Raw genomic sequence first — 16,134 nt, 5'->3', positions numbered from 1 at the left:
CATGAGCAGCATGCTTACCACCTCAGCCCACCCCCACCCCGCACCCCCACCCCGCACCCCCACCCCACACCCCACCCTCATGAATATACAGGACTTTCATCGAAAGCACTTTTATATGCAGTTATTATTATTTCAGAATGAGGGAAATGACCCAGTAAATCATAAGCATCAATATTCACACCAAACTGTTCCTCAGACATGGTGTGGGTTTATGGTCACATGGCTTCAAGTCAATCATTGCTGCAGGCTGGACGGGAGGCATTTAAAAAAAAAATCACAAATCATGGTGAACTTTTGATGTACTTCAAATAAGTAATAAAGTCTACTTGTAATGATCAGGCAAGTTTCTATGAAAATATTAGGTTATATTTTCTGAAATGTGATCCCAGTGGATCAAATAGCAACGAAGCAACAGAATTTTAACTGAATGTCATTTTAACCAATCAAATTAACTACTTGTATGATGACATAAGAGTAGAAGCAATCTAATTCAAATTTCCACCAAGGTGACACTTTCCTTCAACATTTGAAAAGCAGATATTGAGTTTGCGAGATGACTCAGTAAAGTGGTATCGGTCGAACACATTTGCAGCTTAATGTAATACATCAGTGCCTAAAGTGTTACCTTCTCACCATAAGTGTTGAATGTTTATTTTCTTTGAATGGACTGATGGTTTATGGTTTCAGTTCTCCTTCACCGGCCTGAGAGTTCAGTTCAGCTTTTGGGACTCGTGTCACCCAGCAGAGCCAAACCATCATCATTTCTTGTTTGTTTGGAGGAGACAGCAGTGTGTGATATATCTTCAATTTCCAGTCGTTATGGAGTGTATGTGTCATTCCTGCAGTCGTCCAAAGACGTTGGTGCCCCTCGGATTGCCTGTAAGAAAAACTGTGAGCCCCCTCTGTGATCTCCGATACACAAAACGTGACAGTGAAGCTAAATCCCGGTGAACAGTTTCCCATGTCTGCTCCAGATTCTATAAAATGTTTTTCGAAATGTGCAAATCTAAATTTGATGGCCTTTCAGACCCAAGTTTGGGAAACACTGATCTAGGGAACAAAAGCAAATATTGTCCTTCAGAATCAAGCAAACAATCTGGCATCACATACTGAGAGATAATATAATCATTTTCCTTCATTATCATAATCCAATTATTAAAAGTGAGTTTACATAAAGCATCATATGGCATTTCGTAGTGTGGGATTAACACAGGATGACACAGCCTGTGAGCGACGCGACAGTCCTGATGCGTCTGCAGCTCACTGGCAGGTGTGTTCAGTGGCAGGCTGGTGACCCGGTAGCCTGTTGTTGTTCAATTCCCAGGGTGAGTGGTGCCAGAAACCTGAACATCTGGGGAGGGGAATTAACAGCAGCATGGTGGGCTTTTTACCAAAAGGAAGGACTGGAGCATTGCCAGAGATTTAGGCATCTCTATATGCTCATACATGTTGGTATGTCTCACTTTCTTTTATTATTATTATTACCTTGTTTAATGTTTCCCCAAATCTGGAGAACCTCTCCCTCAGGAACCATTAAAACCACAGGAGCATCAGCTTCAGTCCAGCTGCCCTTCACAACAACAGAGCTGCTCTCTCTCTCCGGCTCCCAGCTCTCGTAACACTGTGGAAGGTAACAATGCAGTCCAGGGGGTTGTTAGGTTCTTCTGTTCTGGGCTTATGGATGGAAGTCTGAGGTCAGCAGGTTTGACAGATCTGGTTGAGAGCACTGCTGATATGGCAGAACAGTTCATGGGCTAATTATTAATAATCACCCCATCACAGAGGTCTCCACTGCTCCGAGGCGAGGAGACTCATCGCCTCTGGGTTGCCGGGTGTATGAGTAAACACGTGTACGTGCGCGCTTGGAGGATCTCAGAAAACCTCCCTGATCACTCATTTCTAATCGCAACTTACTTAATCTTGAGTCCTGGCACAGTACCTAAGTACCTGAGTGTTCTGCACAAGCCATGCAGATGACACCGTACGTGTTTGAAATACTCCCACTGACTGATGTATTGGAAGAAAGGATCGTTTAAAAGCCCGCTTTAATCTGAGCCAGGCGAGAAGACGTGATGAAAACAGCTGCATGAGAATGTGAGGGGACTCGTGAACAGAGTGTAGAGATAAAGTGTAGAGCTCTCTTCATTTTTTACCACTAGATGTCAGGTTTCTCCTGCTCTTACGTCTGAAACCTGAAGACGTTCAAGGAAGAAACTGGGATCGTTTATCACATCCAACAGGGAATCTGTATCTGGCTCTAACTCAAGAGAAACATAGACGGCTGAGCAATCATCATTCATTACCTAATGTGCAACATGCTTTTCTGACTTATGCATCATTAACTTCAGTCTTTGTGTTATTGATTAACAATACCGTTGCTGATGATGGAGCAAGTTTATCACCCTGAGATGAGGTGATTTTCTTGACACTTCCAGACCTGGTACTTTATTTAAAGATGCTTTACTCATCAGTTTGATGTCTTCCTGTAACACAGCACCTACACCTGTGCGACAAAAGGTAAGAAGCTCTACTCCAAATATTATAGATACACAACATATGAAAAAAACACTTTTTTTCCCCCTCTTGTATTTAAACCGGTGATGCTCACAAATCCTCGAGGATGTATGCACGTAAGCTGTCACTCAAAAAGCAACAATAACTTTGTTTTCTTATTTGACTTTTTCTTCAAATGAAACTCTGCTGGAACATTTCTGAAAAGTATAGAAATACATAGGTGACACGTCAAAGCCAACACTGCTGCTATTAACACATTAAGTGATTACTAAGGCTAGTTAATCCTCACTTTGTTGATAAAAAAGAGTTGCCGTCGCTCTCTGCCCGGCTTTTCTCATTCCACTTTTGATGTATATTTAGGCCTTAATAAACGTTGGCCTCCCTTCATTTCATCTGTCTGCTGCCGCCTGTGTGTTTGTAGTTTGTCTCTGCTGTTTTGATGTTGCTGCTTCTTCTCGTTGTCATTATTTCATAAATCTTTCAGGGTCTAGTGTTGCCCTCAATTGTGCTTGACTGCTTTAAAATGCGTTGTTACACTGGGATACAAGAAGAGGAGGCTCACAAGTGAAAATACTACACTTCAATAATACAGATGAACTCAAACAGCCCAAAATATTCTGTTTGCACCACAATGTAACGTTAAGATGAACTGATTTAACTTCAACAATCAACAACAATGTATATAGTATTAATACATCCTGATTGAGAGACTTAGAATCAATACTTTAAATATTAACTAGTTAGGTTTATCTAATTTATCTCATTTAAAAAATGTAAATACTAACTGTAATCAAGACTCCTGTTTGTGATTTACGCTGACAGAAGGCAAATGCTTTTATTTAGAAAAGAGTGAAAAACAGTTTGTTCAGCTGCGTTCTATAGAAGTTGCCTCACATACCTCCACTTACGGAGCGCGCGCCCTCACAGGGACCCTGTGCACATCACGACCTGCAAGAGGATACCACAGAAAAAGAGAATGATGCAGTGACTGTAATTACTGTAATTTCAGCTGCTGTAATTACTTCCATCCTCTTTGCTTTAAGAGACACATTAGTACTCCCTCCTCTGCTGGTGTCCCCGAAATATGGAAAAGTGGCCGACATGAAAAGGGGAAAAACGGTCTCTTTAAGCTGAGAGCGCGAAGAAAAAAAAGACCTTTGAAGGGAGTTGCTACTCTATAGAAGATGGAGAGACCCTTTAAGGGCTGACTTGCAGCTGTAGCAAATGAAGAACATGAAACTGATGTTCTCTTTCGTGATTCTGACAGAGCGTTCAAGTGTGCCACCTGACCTCATATTGTAGATAGATGCTGATTACAATCAATGTGTGATTCCTTTGTTTTTCTTTAACGAGTGTGTATGTTGAGCTAAAAGAAGTGATCATGCAGACGACGGCTTCTTTTGGCTTCCTTTTCAGCCGCAGGTGGCTTACAAACATATTCGCTCTCCGACGTGTTCACTGTCCAGTCGTGAAATGTGTTTTTAAATCACGTGCATATCACCACACAGCATTCAAAGAACCATGGCCTCTCGATCTATAACGATCGTGTCCTCTGGACGGAGGACTGGGACAGACTTCAGAGGTAAAGTGTCGCTTTCAGGTCCCATGATTACAATGTTTTATGTCTTTGAAATGCTTCGCAACACCTGAATGTCTGTTGTTGTTATTCGTTGTCAGATGGGAGGCCGTATGCAACTCAGCTCTCCTCAAAGCACAGACTATCAGTGGAGGACGACGGGGAGTCCGGCATTGGCTCCACCTCTGACCTCACCGCCAGCTTTGAGAGATACAGCCAACATACTAATCACCACTCCAACAAACGTCCTCCTAAAGAGGCAGACACCCCCCAGAGAGAGACCGGTACAAGAGTGGCATGAAGAGGAGAATCACACATTTGTCTCCTGGGTGTCCAGGCCTGAAGCCTTTGAAAAGGCGAATTACAAACAACAGAAGCAGAAGCACATGCTCATTAGATAAGAACCAATATTAAAACAAAAAACACAATTCCAGTGGGATTTTTGACTGTCAGGCTTTTGTCTGTCACGCTCTCGGTGTGCGTTGTCTCACTGAGGCCATCACTCTTACCCAGATCACAGAAAACAAAGAAGCGGATGATGCCCAGTGACACAGCACATTTTTGCATTGCGACTCACGGAGTTTTGTTCACTCCAAGGTCAGCTTTGTTCTCCCTGGAAGTCACAGTGTGAGTCTAACTTTTCACCTGGCTTTTTGTTCCGTACAGACGACTCAGCTCAGACCTCGGGAGTGACTTCAAACACGTTCAAGCAGCTCTTTAAAAACCTCTCCAAGATCCCTCTGCTCTTCATTCTCCTCTTCCTCTTTGTGTGCTCCTTGGACACGCTGAGTTCTGCCTTCCAGTTGGCAGGGGGTACGTACTGCAACCCTCAGCAGGCTGATGGTGACTCAGCCAGTTGATGTTTGACAAATAAGTGAGTCACTGCAGATCACATTCACGCCGTCCAACTGAGTGCTGCTGTATAATTTCATCTGGTGACCTTTTTACGATTTGAGGAAACAAGCCGTTTGGGTTTTGGTTAACTTTGCTTTCAGCAACGTTCTCATTCCCGAGACCCACGTTTTTCTCATGGCTTTGTGCTTCTGTGTTCGTGGGCGGCATATTTAACCAGGTAAAGTGGCTGGGGACATTTTCCAGGACAATGCGGTGCTGTCGAACCCCGTGGCTGGACTGGTGGTGGGCATCTTGGTTACTGTGCTGGTTCAGAGCTCATCAACGTCCACCTCCATTGTCGTCAGCCTGGTGGCCTCAGGATGTGAGTAGCCACGATAATGTGTGAATGCCATTGTTTTGTTTTTTTAAGACTCTGAACTGGAAAGATTTTCAGGCCAGCCTCATTTACTGTTATATATCTCCTGTGCATGTGTGTGTACTTGTTTCCTGTCTCTGCAGGCTTTTATTTTGCATGCATGGATTTTACAATAAACAGAAAAAAAAATCCCCATTACCATAGCAATAAAAACTGAAAATACAAAAATCCCACAGCGTATTTGTGGCAATACCACAAAATGAATTTACAGTTATAATCATAATCTCCGTTTTCTAGCTCCGAGCCCAATAACATCCCTCATTCCCTATGGAAGATGCAGTACATTATGTTGATTCTACTCATCATTATGAGTCAAATTAGGAAATATAATGCTTCAATGTTCACAGCTGACTTCAATTCCGTATGCATGAGGGCCAGTGGTTAACAGTAGTGGATGGCAATGAATGGAGAAGGTAAACTAAATATGATTAACATATTGCCGTAACTCCTATCTCAGGCTTATCCATGCAGTCTTTGTAAAGAAGATAATAGGTTTCCCTGTATATCAACCAAATTGAAATACATGTTTTCATCAGGTTACTGTACATGTTGTGTATTTGCATTACGGAGCCATGATCAGCACACGAAATAATACTTTATATTAACCGTTCATTTAATTATTTACTCAAGATTATTGCCATTTAACTCAATATAATAAAGCATTTTGCATTGAGAATGATAAGATATTGAATTATGCATCAATCCATCTTTCTTTAGCGAGATTTAACCACACACTATCTGACTGACGAGTCATTTTGAGACTGCAGTTCCCTGGATGGACATTTATAAAAAATCCACCTTAAGAATCGTTGCAGTCCTGCAGGGTAGACTGGGATCAGAGAGGTAATGAAATCAAAGTCCCCACACTGTGTAATCCTCTCATCACCTCAGCTGCTGTATTTAGAGCATTACACAGTATACTGGTAATATCACCATAATTGTTCAAGTTCCTCCATTTAGATGTTGCACATTTTAGTCTTTGTACTTGAAATTAATTACATTAGTATGCACAAGCTGCCTCTCTGCTTTAAAAGGCTTTTTTTTCCTCTTTTTTTTTTTTTTAATTCAGGAGCCAAGAGAAGAGATTACAGGAAATTGTCGAAGCTAAAGATGCAAAGGCACGAATGTTTATCTTCCTGATGCGTGTCCTCTGGGTCATCCTCATTATAGACATACTCAACAATAACCTGCCTGTAAATCTGCCTCCACTCATCTGGAAATTACAATCACCTCTCATCTCCATTAAAACTCGTGCAGCATTCAAAACGTAGAAGGCCATAAACAGTTATTGTACCTCTGATGCTATAGTCTCAAAGAGGACAGTTTGCTAATTTCCCGCATTAGTGAACATGCGCACAATCTGAGCGCATCGAAAAGACTTCAATTCAGCGCCACCCTTTGTTTGGTCTCACCTCGCAGTGTTAGAAGTGCGGTCGGCTGTTCCAGTCATCATGGGGTCCAACATCGGGACGTCAGTCACAAACACCATAGTGGCCATGATGCAAGCGGCTGAGCGAGCCGAGTTTCAGCGGTGAGTGTGGAGACACGCGCCAAGGCCAACGATAAGTGGCGGAGACACAGTTGAGCCTGTCGGAAGACAGTGAAATGGAAAAGTGAAGAGGATAAGTGGAGGGATGGAGAGCAGGGGTTGTGGGAGCACAGGAGGATGGAGAGAAGGCATTAGCAGCTGTGTGCCGTCTCTTGGCTTCAGCCTCCATCTGAGAGTAATTTCTAAAACAGTGACAATAATGGCACCAATCCACACTGATCCCATACTAGTAACTCTCTGGCATGAAAAGATACGGCAACTGAACAGATGGCGCGTTGCCTAATCTGTAAATGGTAAAATAAATATAATTTATTAATCTTTCAGACACACACTGAGTCAAGCTGAAATACTCATTCCATCACACATCCCAAAAAAGTTGAGCCTCGAAAAGCAGATTAACAAGCAATCGCTCTGAGTAGTTGATCATGTGTGTGTGGTCGACCTTGCTTGACACAACTATAATTGTGACCGATGACAGTGCCTTTGCCGGAGCGACAATCCACGACTGCTTCAATTGGCTGTCGGTCCTGGTTCTGTTGCCCCTGGAGGTGGCGACTGGACTCATGACCCGGCTGTCTCTGACCCTGGTGTCCAGCTTTAAACTCCAGCCAGGGGAGGAAGCGCCTGAGCTGCTCAAGGTCATCACCGAGCCCGTCACCAGACTTATCATCCAGGTAAAGCGCTGCGCTGACTCACCAATCAGCATACGGCGCACCTCCCGATGGAGGTTTAGCACCTTGCAGGCCGCTATCACACCATGACAGTGTAAAGCGCTTTGAGAATGCTGAAGCAGTGAAAGCGTATATAAATGATGGCTGCGACTAGAAGATAATAAATCAGATTTTGTGTCATTGTTCCACTGACTTGTTGCAGGTTTCATGAAGTACTTCCTTGAAGGAAAGTTAATTCTAACAGCACACGAGATCGTCAGACATTTCAGCAATAACCTAATTGTGGGTTCTGAGTAACAGTCAGTGTGTCTCTTTTGAGTCTTCAAAAGTGTCCTAACCCAAATCCTCTGCTCAAAGGAGTGAAAAACAGGAAACCTCTTTTCCAGCCTCGCATCATTGCTCTTGTTTAGCCTGCTGCAACTAGTTCCTCCCTTCACCCCACAGCTGGACAAGTGTGTGATCACAGGGATCGCCATGGGGACTGAGGACATGAGGAACAGGAGCCTGGTGAAGAAATGGTGCCAGACTGACCCTGTTATGGTAATGGCTCGTCTCCACTGCTGGCTCCGGCTCACGCAGACACATTGTGTCACATACTGGCGCCGACCACAGGCTGTCATTGCTGCAGGTGACAACTGTGTTATTAATTTCTGCATTCATCACAGTTCTTTTCTCCTCTGTCTTTTTTTTTCAGTCAGCTGGCAATTTCAGCGGCGAAGACTGTGGCAACAGTTACAACCCGCCGCTGTCGCCGCTCGTCGAGTGTGAGTTAAAACACAGCCATCTACAATCATGACACAGTTTCAAATTACACAAGTGTGTTCTGTTTTTTTATGGTTTGGCTTTTGCTTAAAACACAGTGCGAATAGCACCGTGATGGCGGATCTTGTTTCCCTGTAGGCCGACATTTGTTTGCCTCCTCTGAGTTGTCAGACCTCACGGTGGGCCTCATCCTACTGGCGGCGTCCCTGGCGGTCCTCTGCACATGTCTGCTGCTTCTGGTCAAAATACTGAACTCTGTTCTTAAGGGTCAAGTTGCGAAGGCCATTCATAAAGTCATTAACACAGGTGACTATAACGTTTAAAAAACTGTCATTGTACAGAAGTCATTTTGAAAGAAGAGGGTCAGTTGATTTACAAATCCAAAAAAGAAGCAAACTTCTTTGACCATTTGTGAGAAACGAGTGAACAGATATAGGATTCACACACTTGATTATTTTTTTTAAGTATAGGCACATGAATAATTTGAGTCGATGTTGTGCAATCCCACAGACCTGCCGTACCCTTTCGGGTGGCTGGCCGGCTACGTTGCAATGCTCGTTGGTGCAGGAGTGACATTCGTGGTCCAAAGTAGCTCAGTCTTCACTTCTGCCATAACACCCCTAATCGGTGAGTGATGTTTTACTTTAACTCCTTAATTCCCAAAGATTTGCTATTCAGACTGGATTTTGGACAACAGAAGACTGGAACAGTTCCAAGTTGTCCCTTGTTTTCACTTTGGAAATGTCGGCCTTCACACAATGATTTACTGATTTACTGAGACCTCATGTAGATGATTCTGACCGATCTACCCCAGGATGTGTTGTTCATTTTGCAGCTTTGCAGCGAGCAGAGGATCACATGTTGCCGTCCAACTCTTTAAATAAAGCAAAGTGTGCATGAGGCATGGTGCTTTACCCACTTCAATGTTTCAAAACTCCACCGCATATGTACATTTTTGTTTTATTTTCAAGAAACTGCTCATCTTGAGGGCTAAAACATATTATCGAAGTCTGGCATGTTGCAGCCTCAAAAGACACAATTCTTTCTCATCAAATGTTATTTGAAATAAACAGAAGAGGACTAGCAGTAGACAAGTATATTATCAGCATTTTCTTGGAAAATATGTGGTTTGGTTACGCAGTTCCCCCACAAATGAGGCTAAACAAAATAGTTTAAGGTTGAGTGGGAACATGTAATTTAAATTTAGAGTGCCCGACTAAGAAAATGGAGCAGAATCGAATATAAAGCCATAATAGGACAAGGGGGATCACTTAACTAATATACAACTGAGAGGCAAATTTATAGCGACTGGAAAGAAATCATCCATCATCATCATAGCCCTATAATTGCATTTTGTTTGGAAAAATGGGAGGAGAGTCTGTGGAACAAAAGGAGAAGCTCATGAACTAAAGTGTACGTCTTCATCTGTCAGATTTAATGGCGGTTTTGTTATGACACGGTCATCTTTTGATTCATTGATTATTTCACATTTGACTAAAGTAGCAGGGTGAGGAAGATGCATCCAGGAGTATTGTCTGTCAGACATTATGTAACGGGACATTGATCCTCGACATTTGGCAAAAGTAGTGATTTTGTCCATTTTGGAAAGTGTTTTTATTTCTAGCAAACTATGTTGATAAAAGCTGATGATGGTAACAGTTCCAGGTTGTTACATCAGGAAGGGGATCAGAGTGTTGGTATTTTCTCTTATGGACTGGCTCCCGACCCAGAGTGTAGCCTGCCTTGTGCACTCAGACAACCAGGATCGGCTGAAGCCCCTCAAGTTGGTTGAAGCGGCATTTAAAGTGGATGGATGGATGTAATGGCTGAGTAATGGAGCACATTCAGCAATTTCAATCTTCTTTTGTAATGGCAATGATCTTAATTCCCGGCATTAATTTGTTTCTTGGAGAGCGAGCGTAATGGTTTGAGTCATTTGAGGTGCAGTGTGTTCGGTGTTCTTGAGAAGCAAAAGTTACCAAAGGTGAAGGGCGACAACATTGCGCCGTGACTGAATCCAACTCCAGATCTTCATGTCTAAATAGGATCATATTTGTCCTCATGTTTCAGTCTTGAAGCCCCCCCCCCCCACCATGATAACTCCCCAAACCCTCCATTTGAATCAAGTGGCTCAAACAAGCAGCCACACTGCTCGCCCTCGCCTACCTGGGCGAAGAGACACCAGCAGCGAGCTTCCAGCAGGCACAGCAGATGTTTTGCACTTCAATGTGCTTTTGTCTTACTTCACACTGGATTTTCTGAAGCACAGAGTGAAAAGAAGAATGAAAGCAGTCCTGAATTTGAATGATTTGAAGCAGCAACAATAAACTGCTGTTAGCCAACGATCATGAAAGGGATAGTTTGATCGAACCGCAGTAAACTGAGCTCTGTTCAAATGAGTTTTAGCTCTTGAGAGAGACTTGGGACATTCCGTACGAACGATGACAATGGGCATTGTTTCGCATTTGGTTAAACATTTTTTTATATCATTTAGAACATGTTATTGCTTATTTACTTTTTCAAACACTGTACTGTAGTCACTTCAAACTAAAAGTTAGAGTTTATTTTTCTGAGAGAAAGTGCTGCTCTCAGTCCGCGGGGCGACTCCAGCATGTGTCCACCAGTTTGAAAGTTGGACCGTTTCTTCTCCAGCTCAGCCTGAAGTTACGGTTGGGTTTCATTTGTTGTGAGCCTCCAGGGGCTCTGTCTCCTGTAATGTCTTATTAAAATGGTCTCTCGCTGTTCTGAGACGCAAGTTTTAGCGGTGTACCCAGTCCTGTGTAGAAATGGAGTTGCCTCAGTACTGTTACGTGCTTGGACTTTACTTCAGCCCCCTGCACTTTAGATATCCAAGCTACTGCATATGAGGCTCGAGCAATTGTTTTATGTTATATTGATATTTATGTTATTGTTCAGAGAGCGAGAAAGAGAGTTGCTGAAGTCAATCGTTTCTCAGTCAAACCTCTTTTAATGCCCACTGTTGTAATCCAATAGCGCATAAACTGTGCAGTTGTTTCAAGGCCACTGGTGAGATATAAATCCAACCAACACCATTCATGAGCAGACTTTTACTGCCTCTAATAGTAGAAAGACCAAAGGTTTATTGTATTAGTTTATTGATTAAACAATAATGTCATATCGTTGTTTTTGCACAATATTGAGAAAATACCAGATTTCTCTTTGTTGACTAATATCTACGTTCTAAGCAGGACAAGACCAAATAAGGAGACAAGGCTTATTATTTCCACTGATGGAATCTTGAGAAGTTTGTAAGAGCGTGTTGTGTAACACTGTACACCGCTGGCTGAATGGAGCATGTAAAATCAGTGACGACTGAGTCATCGGCCTGCTTCACAGTGATAAATATGGGAGCTGAATAATGTTGCGTTTCACACTGAAGTAATTAAGCAGCTTGACATATAGCTGAAGAGAAGAGACTGTACAGATGGAAGACATATCCTAATCCTGCAAACAGATTTCTGCTTGGATGCATCTCTGGATTCCAGCTCTGCCAAACTTCCGTGAAAAGATGCTGGGGAAACAAGCACTGAAAGAAATCCAACATATTACCACCAGAGTGATCAATAACACAAATCCAGTGCAGTGTCAGAGCAATGCCACCCTAATCTGTTTGTCAGTTATGATCAAGTATTTATTTTGCAGTCCAGTTTTCTTTGTTTTTGTCCATTGGTGTGAAATAAAAATGGTTTCATAGTTTTTCTTTTATATGTGATCAGGTTATTTAAGGAAAAACATTTTTTTAAACCAAATCGAAAAAATAGATGTAGGCGTCAATAAGATGTAATTTATAGAAGTCATTTGTTGCTTCTTTCTATTATGATAACTGCAAATTGATTTGGACCATTTCAGCAGTTTTTCTTTCAGCAAATGTAATATTAGACGTTGAAAATTGTAATTCGCTTGAAGCCGTTTGTGTTTCTGTTGAGCTTTTTCACTATCGTTTTCATCAGGCATTGGTGTGATCAGTCTGGAACGGGCCTATCCTCTCACACTTGGCTCCAACATTGGCACCACTGCCACAGCCCTTCTCGCGGCTCTCGCCAGTCCTGGGAACAAGCTGGCTGCAGCCATACAGGTAGAACCATGTTTCATCATGCATTAAAACGGTGTTTTCATTTTCAGAAAACAAGGTGGTCTTAGTACGGCCATAAAACCACCACAATAATGGCTTCTGGAAGGACAATGACACCAAAAAAAACTCAAATCTGTGAATATCTTTTCTACCCGGAAGAGCTGAACCGTGGTACTTACTGAGAATAACACAGATGGGAGATAATACACAGTATAACGCTGTATGGATGTGTACATATACATAAATATGCAAGCAGAAGTGTTGGAAGCTCCAGGGGAAGGGGTGATGTTTACGTCTCTCTTTGGGATGCCAAACTGTGAAAATTAAACAACATTGGGCCACTGGATTATGTGCTCGGTATGAAAGTAGCGTAACGATATAACTGGATCGTTTACTGTATCTCTGATTATGTAACCCTGACTTAATGGCATCACACAACAACTGTGATGAATAATCTGCAGAACGGATTGCTTCACTGCTCACATACTGTTTCTCATTATCTTCTTTTTGTCTATAGATTGCTCTGTGTCACCTCTTCTTCAATGTTTTCGGTATTCTGCTGTGGTACCCGCTTCCATTCATGCGCTTACCAATCAGGATGGCTGGTGCTCTGGGAGCGCGCACTGCCAAATACCGCTGGTTTGCGATCCTCTACCTCCTCGTCTGCTTCTTGCTCCTTCCATCTCTGGTGCTGGGCCTCTCGCTGGCTGGCTGGCGGATAATGGCTGGCGTCGGGGCTCCTTTTTTTGGCGTCACCCTCTTCATTGGCATGATAAATGTGATGCAGGCCCGCAGCCCACATCACCTGCCCAAAAAGCTCAGAAACTGGGACTTTCTGCCCAGGTGGATGCATTCTCTCAAACCGCTTGATCGTGTTATCACCAAAGCAACTGTCTGCTGCAGCGTGACGTGTGAGGATCATCTGGGAGAGGAGGAAAATGAGCACAACTCAACCGACGTGAGTGCTGTCAACACTAAAGAGTCCTCTCAGAGGAAGCAGGAGCTGGCTTACGACAACCCAGTCCTGGACTGCCTGGAAGAGAGCAGACCGGGTGTACGGGTCTTTAAACTGAGAGGCCTAGAGAGGTGTAACAGCACTCCGCTGTAGTTACACCATTGGTGTGTCAATGTGTGAGTGAATGTGTGAATGTGATGAACTATGTAAAGCGCTTTTGGGGCTGCTCATGCAGCTGAAAGGCGCGATATAAGTGAAGTGCATTTACCATCAATTTACCATTTACCAATAGCAAAAGTCACATTTTAAATGTAGTTAGCGTTCTCATCTCACTGTGTTACAGTTTATTACTTCTTTGTGAAGGCCAATCATCAGTCTTTAATCACTTCTGAAAATGTGCAGACGTGTTTCTCATAATTCCCAGTAGTGAAGATGTTATCCCTCGGGGTATATTTGTCCACGGTTGTCTTGGCCAAAGTGAAATAAAGCTGTAATATTGTCAAGTGGTTAAATGTTTGGCTGATATGTTGAAGTTTCTCTCTCGTTATATAAGTATAGTGGGCGGCGACACGCAGACAGGGAATTCTAAGTATCATCGCAACAGCCATTTGATGATATCTACGGCACCGTGTGTGTGTGTGTGTGTGTGTGTGTGTGTGTGTGTGTGTGTGTGTGTGTGTGTGTGTGTGTGTGTGTGTGCGCACGCGCGCCTCAGTGGGTGAGTGTGCACACTTGGGAGGTGTTGTTCAAAGTGTGAATATGTGCTGTTTTCTCTGTTGCGTTGTAACAATTGATCATGCGTTTACGAACTGTTGACGAGGAGGAGCCTGCTGATGTAATGGCTGAATGAAGTCAGACTCACTTTCACTTTTAAGGTGACAGACAAAAGGATTGAAGCATCAGAGACCAATCTGCAGCAGGACGAACGTACTGGAAATATAAATGACTGTGCTGTTTGCTCAGCTGGTAAAATTGCAAATCAAGGCCGTCAAAAAGAGACTTTATTCATTCATGTGCGTCTAACATGAAAGCACTTCTCAGTGTTTGGAGACGTCCTTTTTGATGGACTTTTGTTGCTTGTTCAAAGACCTCGCTAATCTGCCAACTCATACACCAGATTCTTTCTGTTTCAACAAATGCAGCTCCGTCTCATCATTCTGCTCTGATCCTGTCACGGCCTTTAAAGTTTTGGTGTTTGAAATGAGAAGTGAAAGTCTCGACCGTCGCACACGACAGTGTGAGTTTACATCATCGAGCTGATTCGAGTTTGAACCTTCGAGCCATTGGAGAGCAGCAGGGGGAGAAAAGAGAGGCTGCAGAGGGTCGGCAATGAAACCAATTCCTGCATATGTTCAGAAAATTGTGCCCAGAGAACAGCGCTGTCCTCTGAAATCAGGCTATTTGAATGCTGATAGTCACTTGTGTGGGTGCAGTTTGGATCCACACAGGGTAGGGTCACTGTCCTGCCAAACCTTTTCCTGGCATGGGACGCCCAGAGAGGAAGAGGAGCTGCCAGAGCTGTCTGCTGTCAACACTGTTGTTCACCCACTACATTGTGTGCATTTCATTTTCAGTCATTCACGCAGGAAAAACTGATGTAAAATGTACTAACCTCGTGTTTCTCTGGAGCAATACTCTCCAACTCTGCTGCTGCTGCTTAACATACTTTACTTACTATGTTTTTAAAACCTCATTCACTTATTTGCTCGAGAATGACGATTACACTCACACACCGATGGCTACTATACCAGGAGTTCACACATCCCTGATAGCGACAGAGTCTTCAATGTCTTTCTAAAGACGCTTCTACACATGGTCGGGGTGAGATGGGGATCGAACTGGAGCAGGACTTGGAATTGCCACCCACTGCCACCCTAAATTGTATCTCCAAATAGTTTTATAGCTTGAATCATATAAGTTTAAAGATTTACAAGTACAATTTAAATAATATTAAAAAATTCAAAAAGAGCAAACACAGGTGCCATGTTTACTTTCATGCCTCAACCTATCCCACTTCAAATTTTCTGACCAATCACACAATATATGTCATACACCACATGAGAAAAACTTTAATCATGTCTGTTCTTGTTTGCTTGTATGTGCGTGTCGCAGGTCGGTCACACCTGATTACAATAAAACTTCCACTGAGTTAAGTCCAGGTCTGCTTCAACTCTTTCATTAGAATCAGGCGTGCTGCAGTGCCAAAACATTAATAAACTGGGCACTCGTTCTTCAGGAAGCTTGGGCGATGGAAAGTCATATGGATGATGACCAAGTCAATTTCAATTGTAAAGCATCTTTCAGCAACAATGGAGTTCCTTGTGCTTAACAGCAATAAACTTTGTGAGAAATGCAGCGAAATACAGAAGATCTACACGTGAATGCAGGGGTACTTCTGTACATTAGGGCTCTAAAAATAATCTAAAACGTTTAGAAGATATGCGATAAAGTGCAGCACAAAATGAATAATTGTTTCAATACAAATACTTAAATTAAATTTATTTCCACCGTTCAAGCAGAACCTATTCAGTTCTGGTTGAAGCGGCACAGCATTCCTCAAAAGTTATCATCGAAAACAGTTTCAACCTTTAAGTCCTCCTTTTTGCTTCCCATGCAGTTCACTGCCCTACCAAAGTGCTGATGCAGCAATAATCTATCAACAGGATTTTCTTGTAGTACCAGATGCTGAGGACTCCTCAAAAGGATTGTGAGTATCCTTAATCAAAATGAATATGTACAGAGAT

The 16,134-nt window shown here is 42.8% G+C and overlaps 1 protein-coding gene across 1 annotated transcript; it reads left to right on the top strand.

The window, feature by feature from the left end:
• Nucleotides 1–4,035: 4,035 nt before the first annotated feature.
• Nucleotides 4,036–13,895, top strand: slc34a1b (solute carrier family 34 member 1b; the record flags this gene model as incomplete). Its single annotated transcript, XM_080466183.1, has 12 exons — nt 4,036–4,096; nt 4,192–4,374; nt 4,757–4,903; nt 5,163–5,306; nt 6,780–6,891; nt 7,388–7,583; nt 8,025–8,120; nt 8,275–8,344; nt 8,481–8,648; nt 8,853–8,969; nt 12,314–12,438; nt 12,953–13,895. The coding sequence occupies 12 exons, from the start codon at nt 4,036–4,038 to the stop codon at nt 13,541–13,543; spliced, it is 2,010 nt and encodes a 669-aa protein (XP_080322309.1). The 3' UTR covers nt 13,544–13,895.
• Nucleotides 13,896–16,134: the final 2,239 nt, after the last annotated feature.

Source organism: Lipophrys pholis (genome assembly GCF_963383615.2).
Source record: "Lipophrys pholis genome assembly, chromosome: 6".
NCBI classification, from domain to species: domain Eukaryota; kingdom Metazoa; phylum Chordata; class Actinopteri; order Blenniiformes; family Blenniidae; genus Lipophrys; species Lipophrys pholis.
The sequence above is the reverse complement of the archived record's forward strand: the minus strand, read 5'-3'. Positions and strand labels throughout refer to the sequence as shown.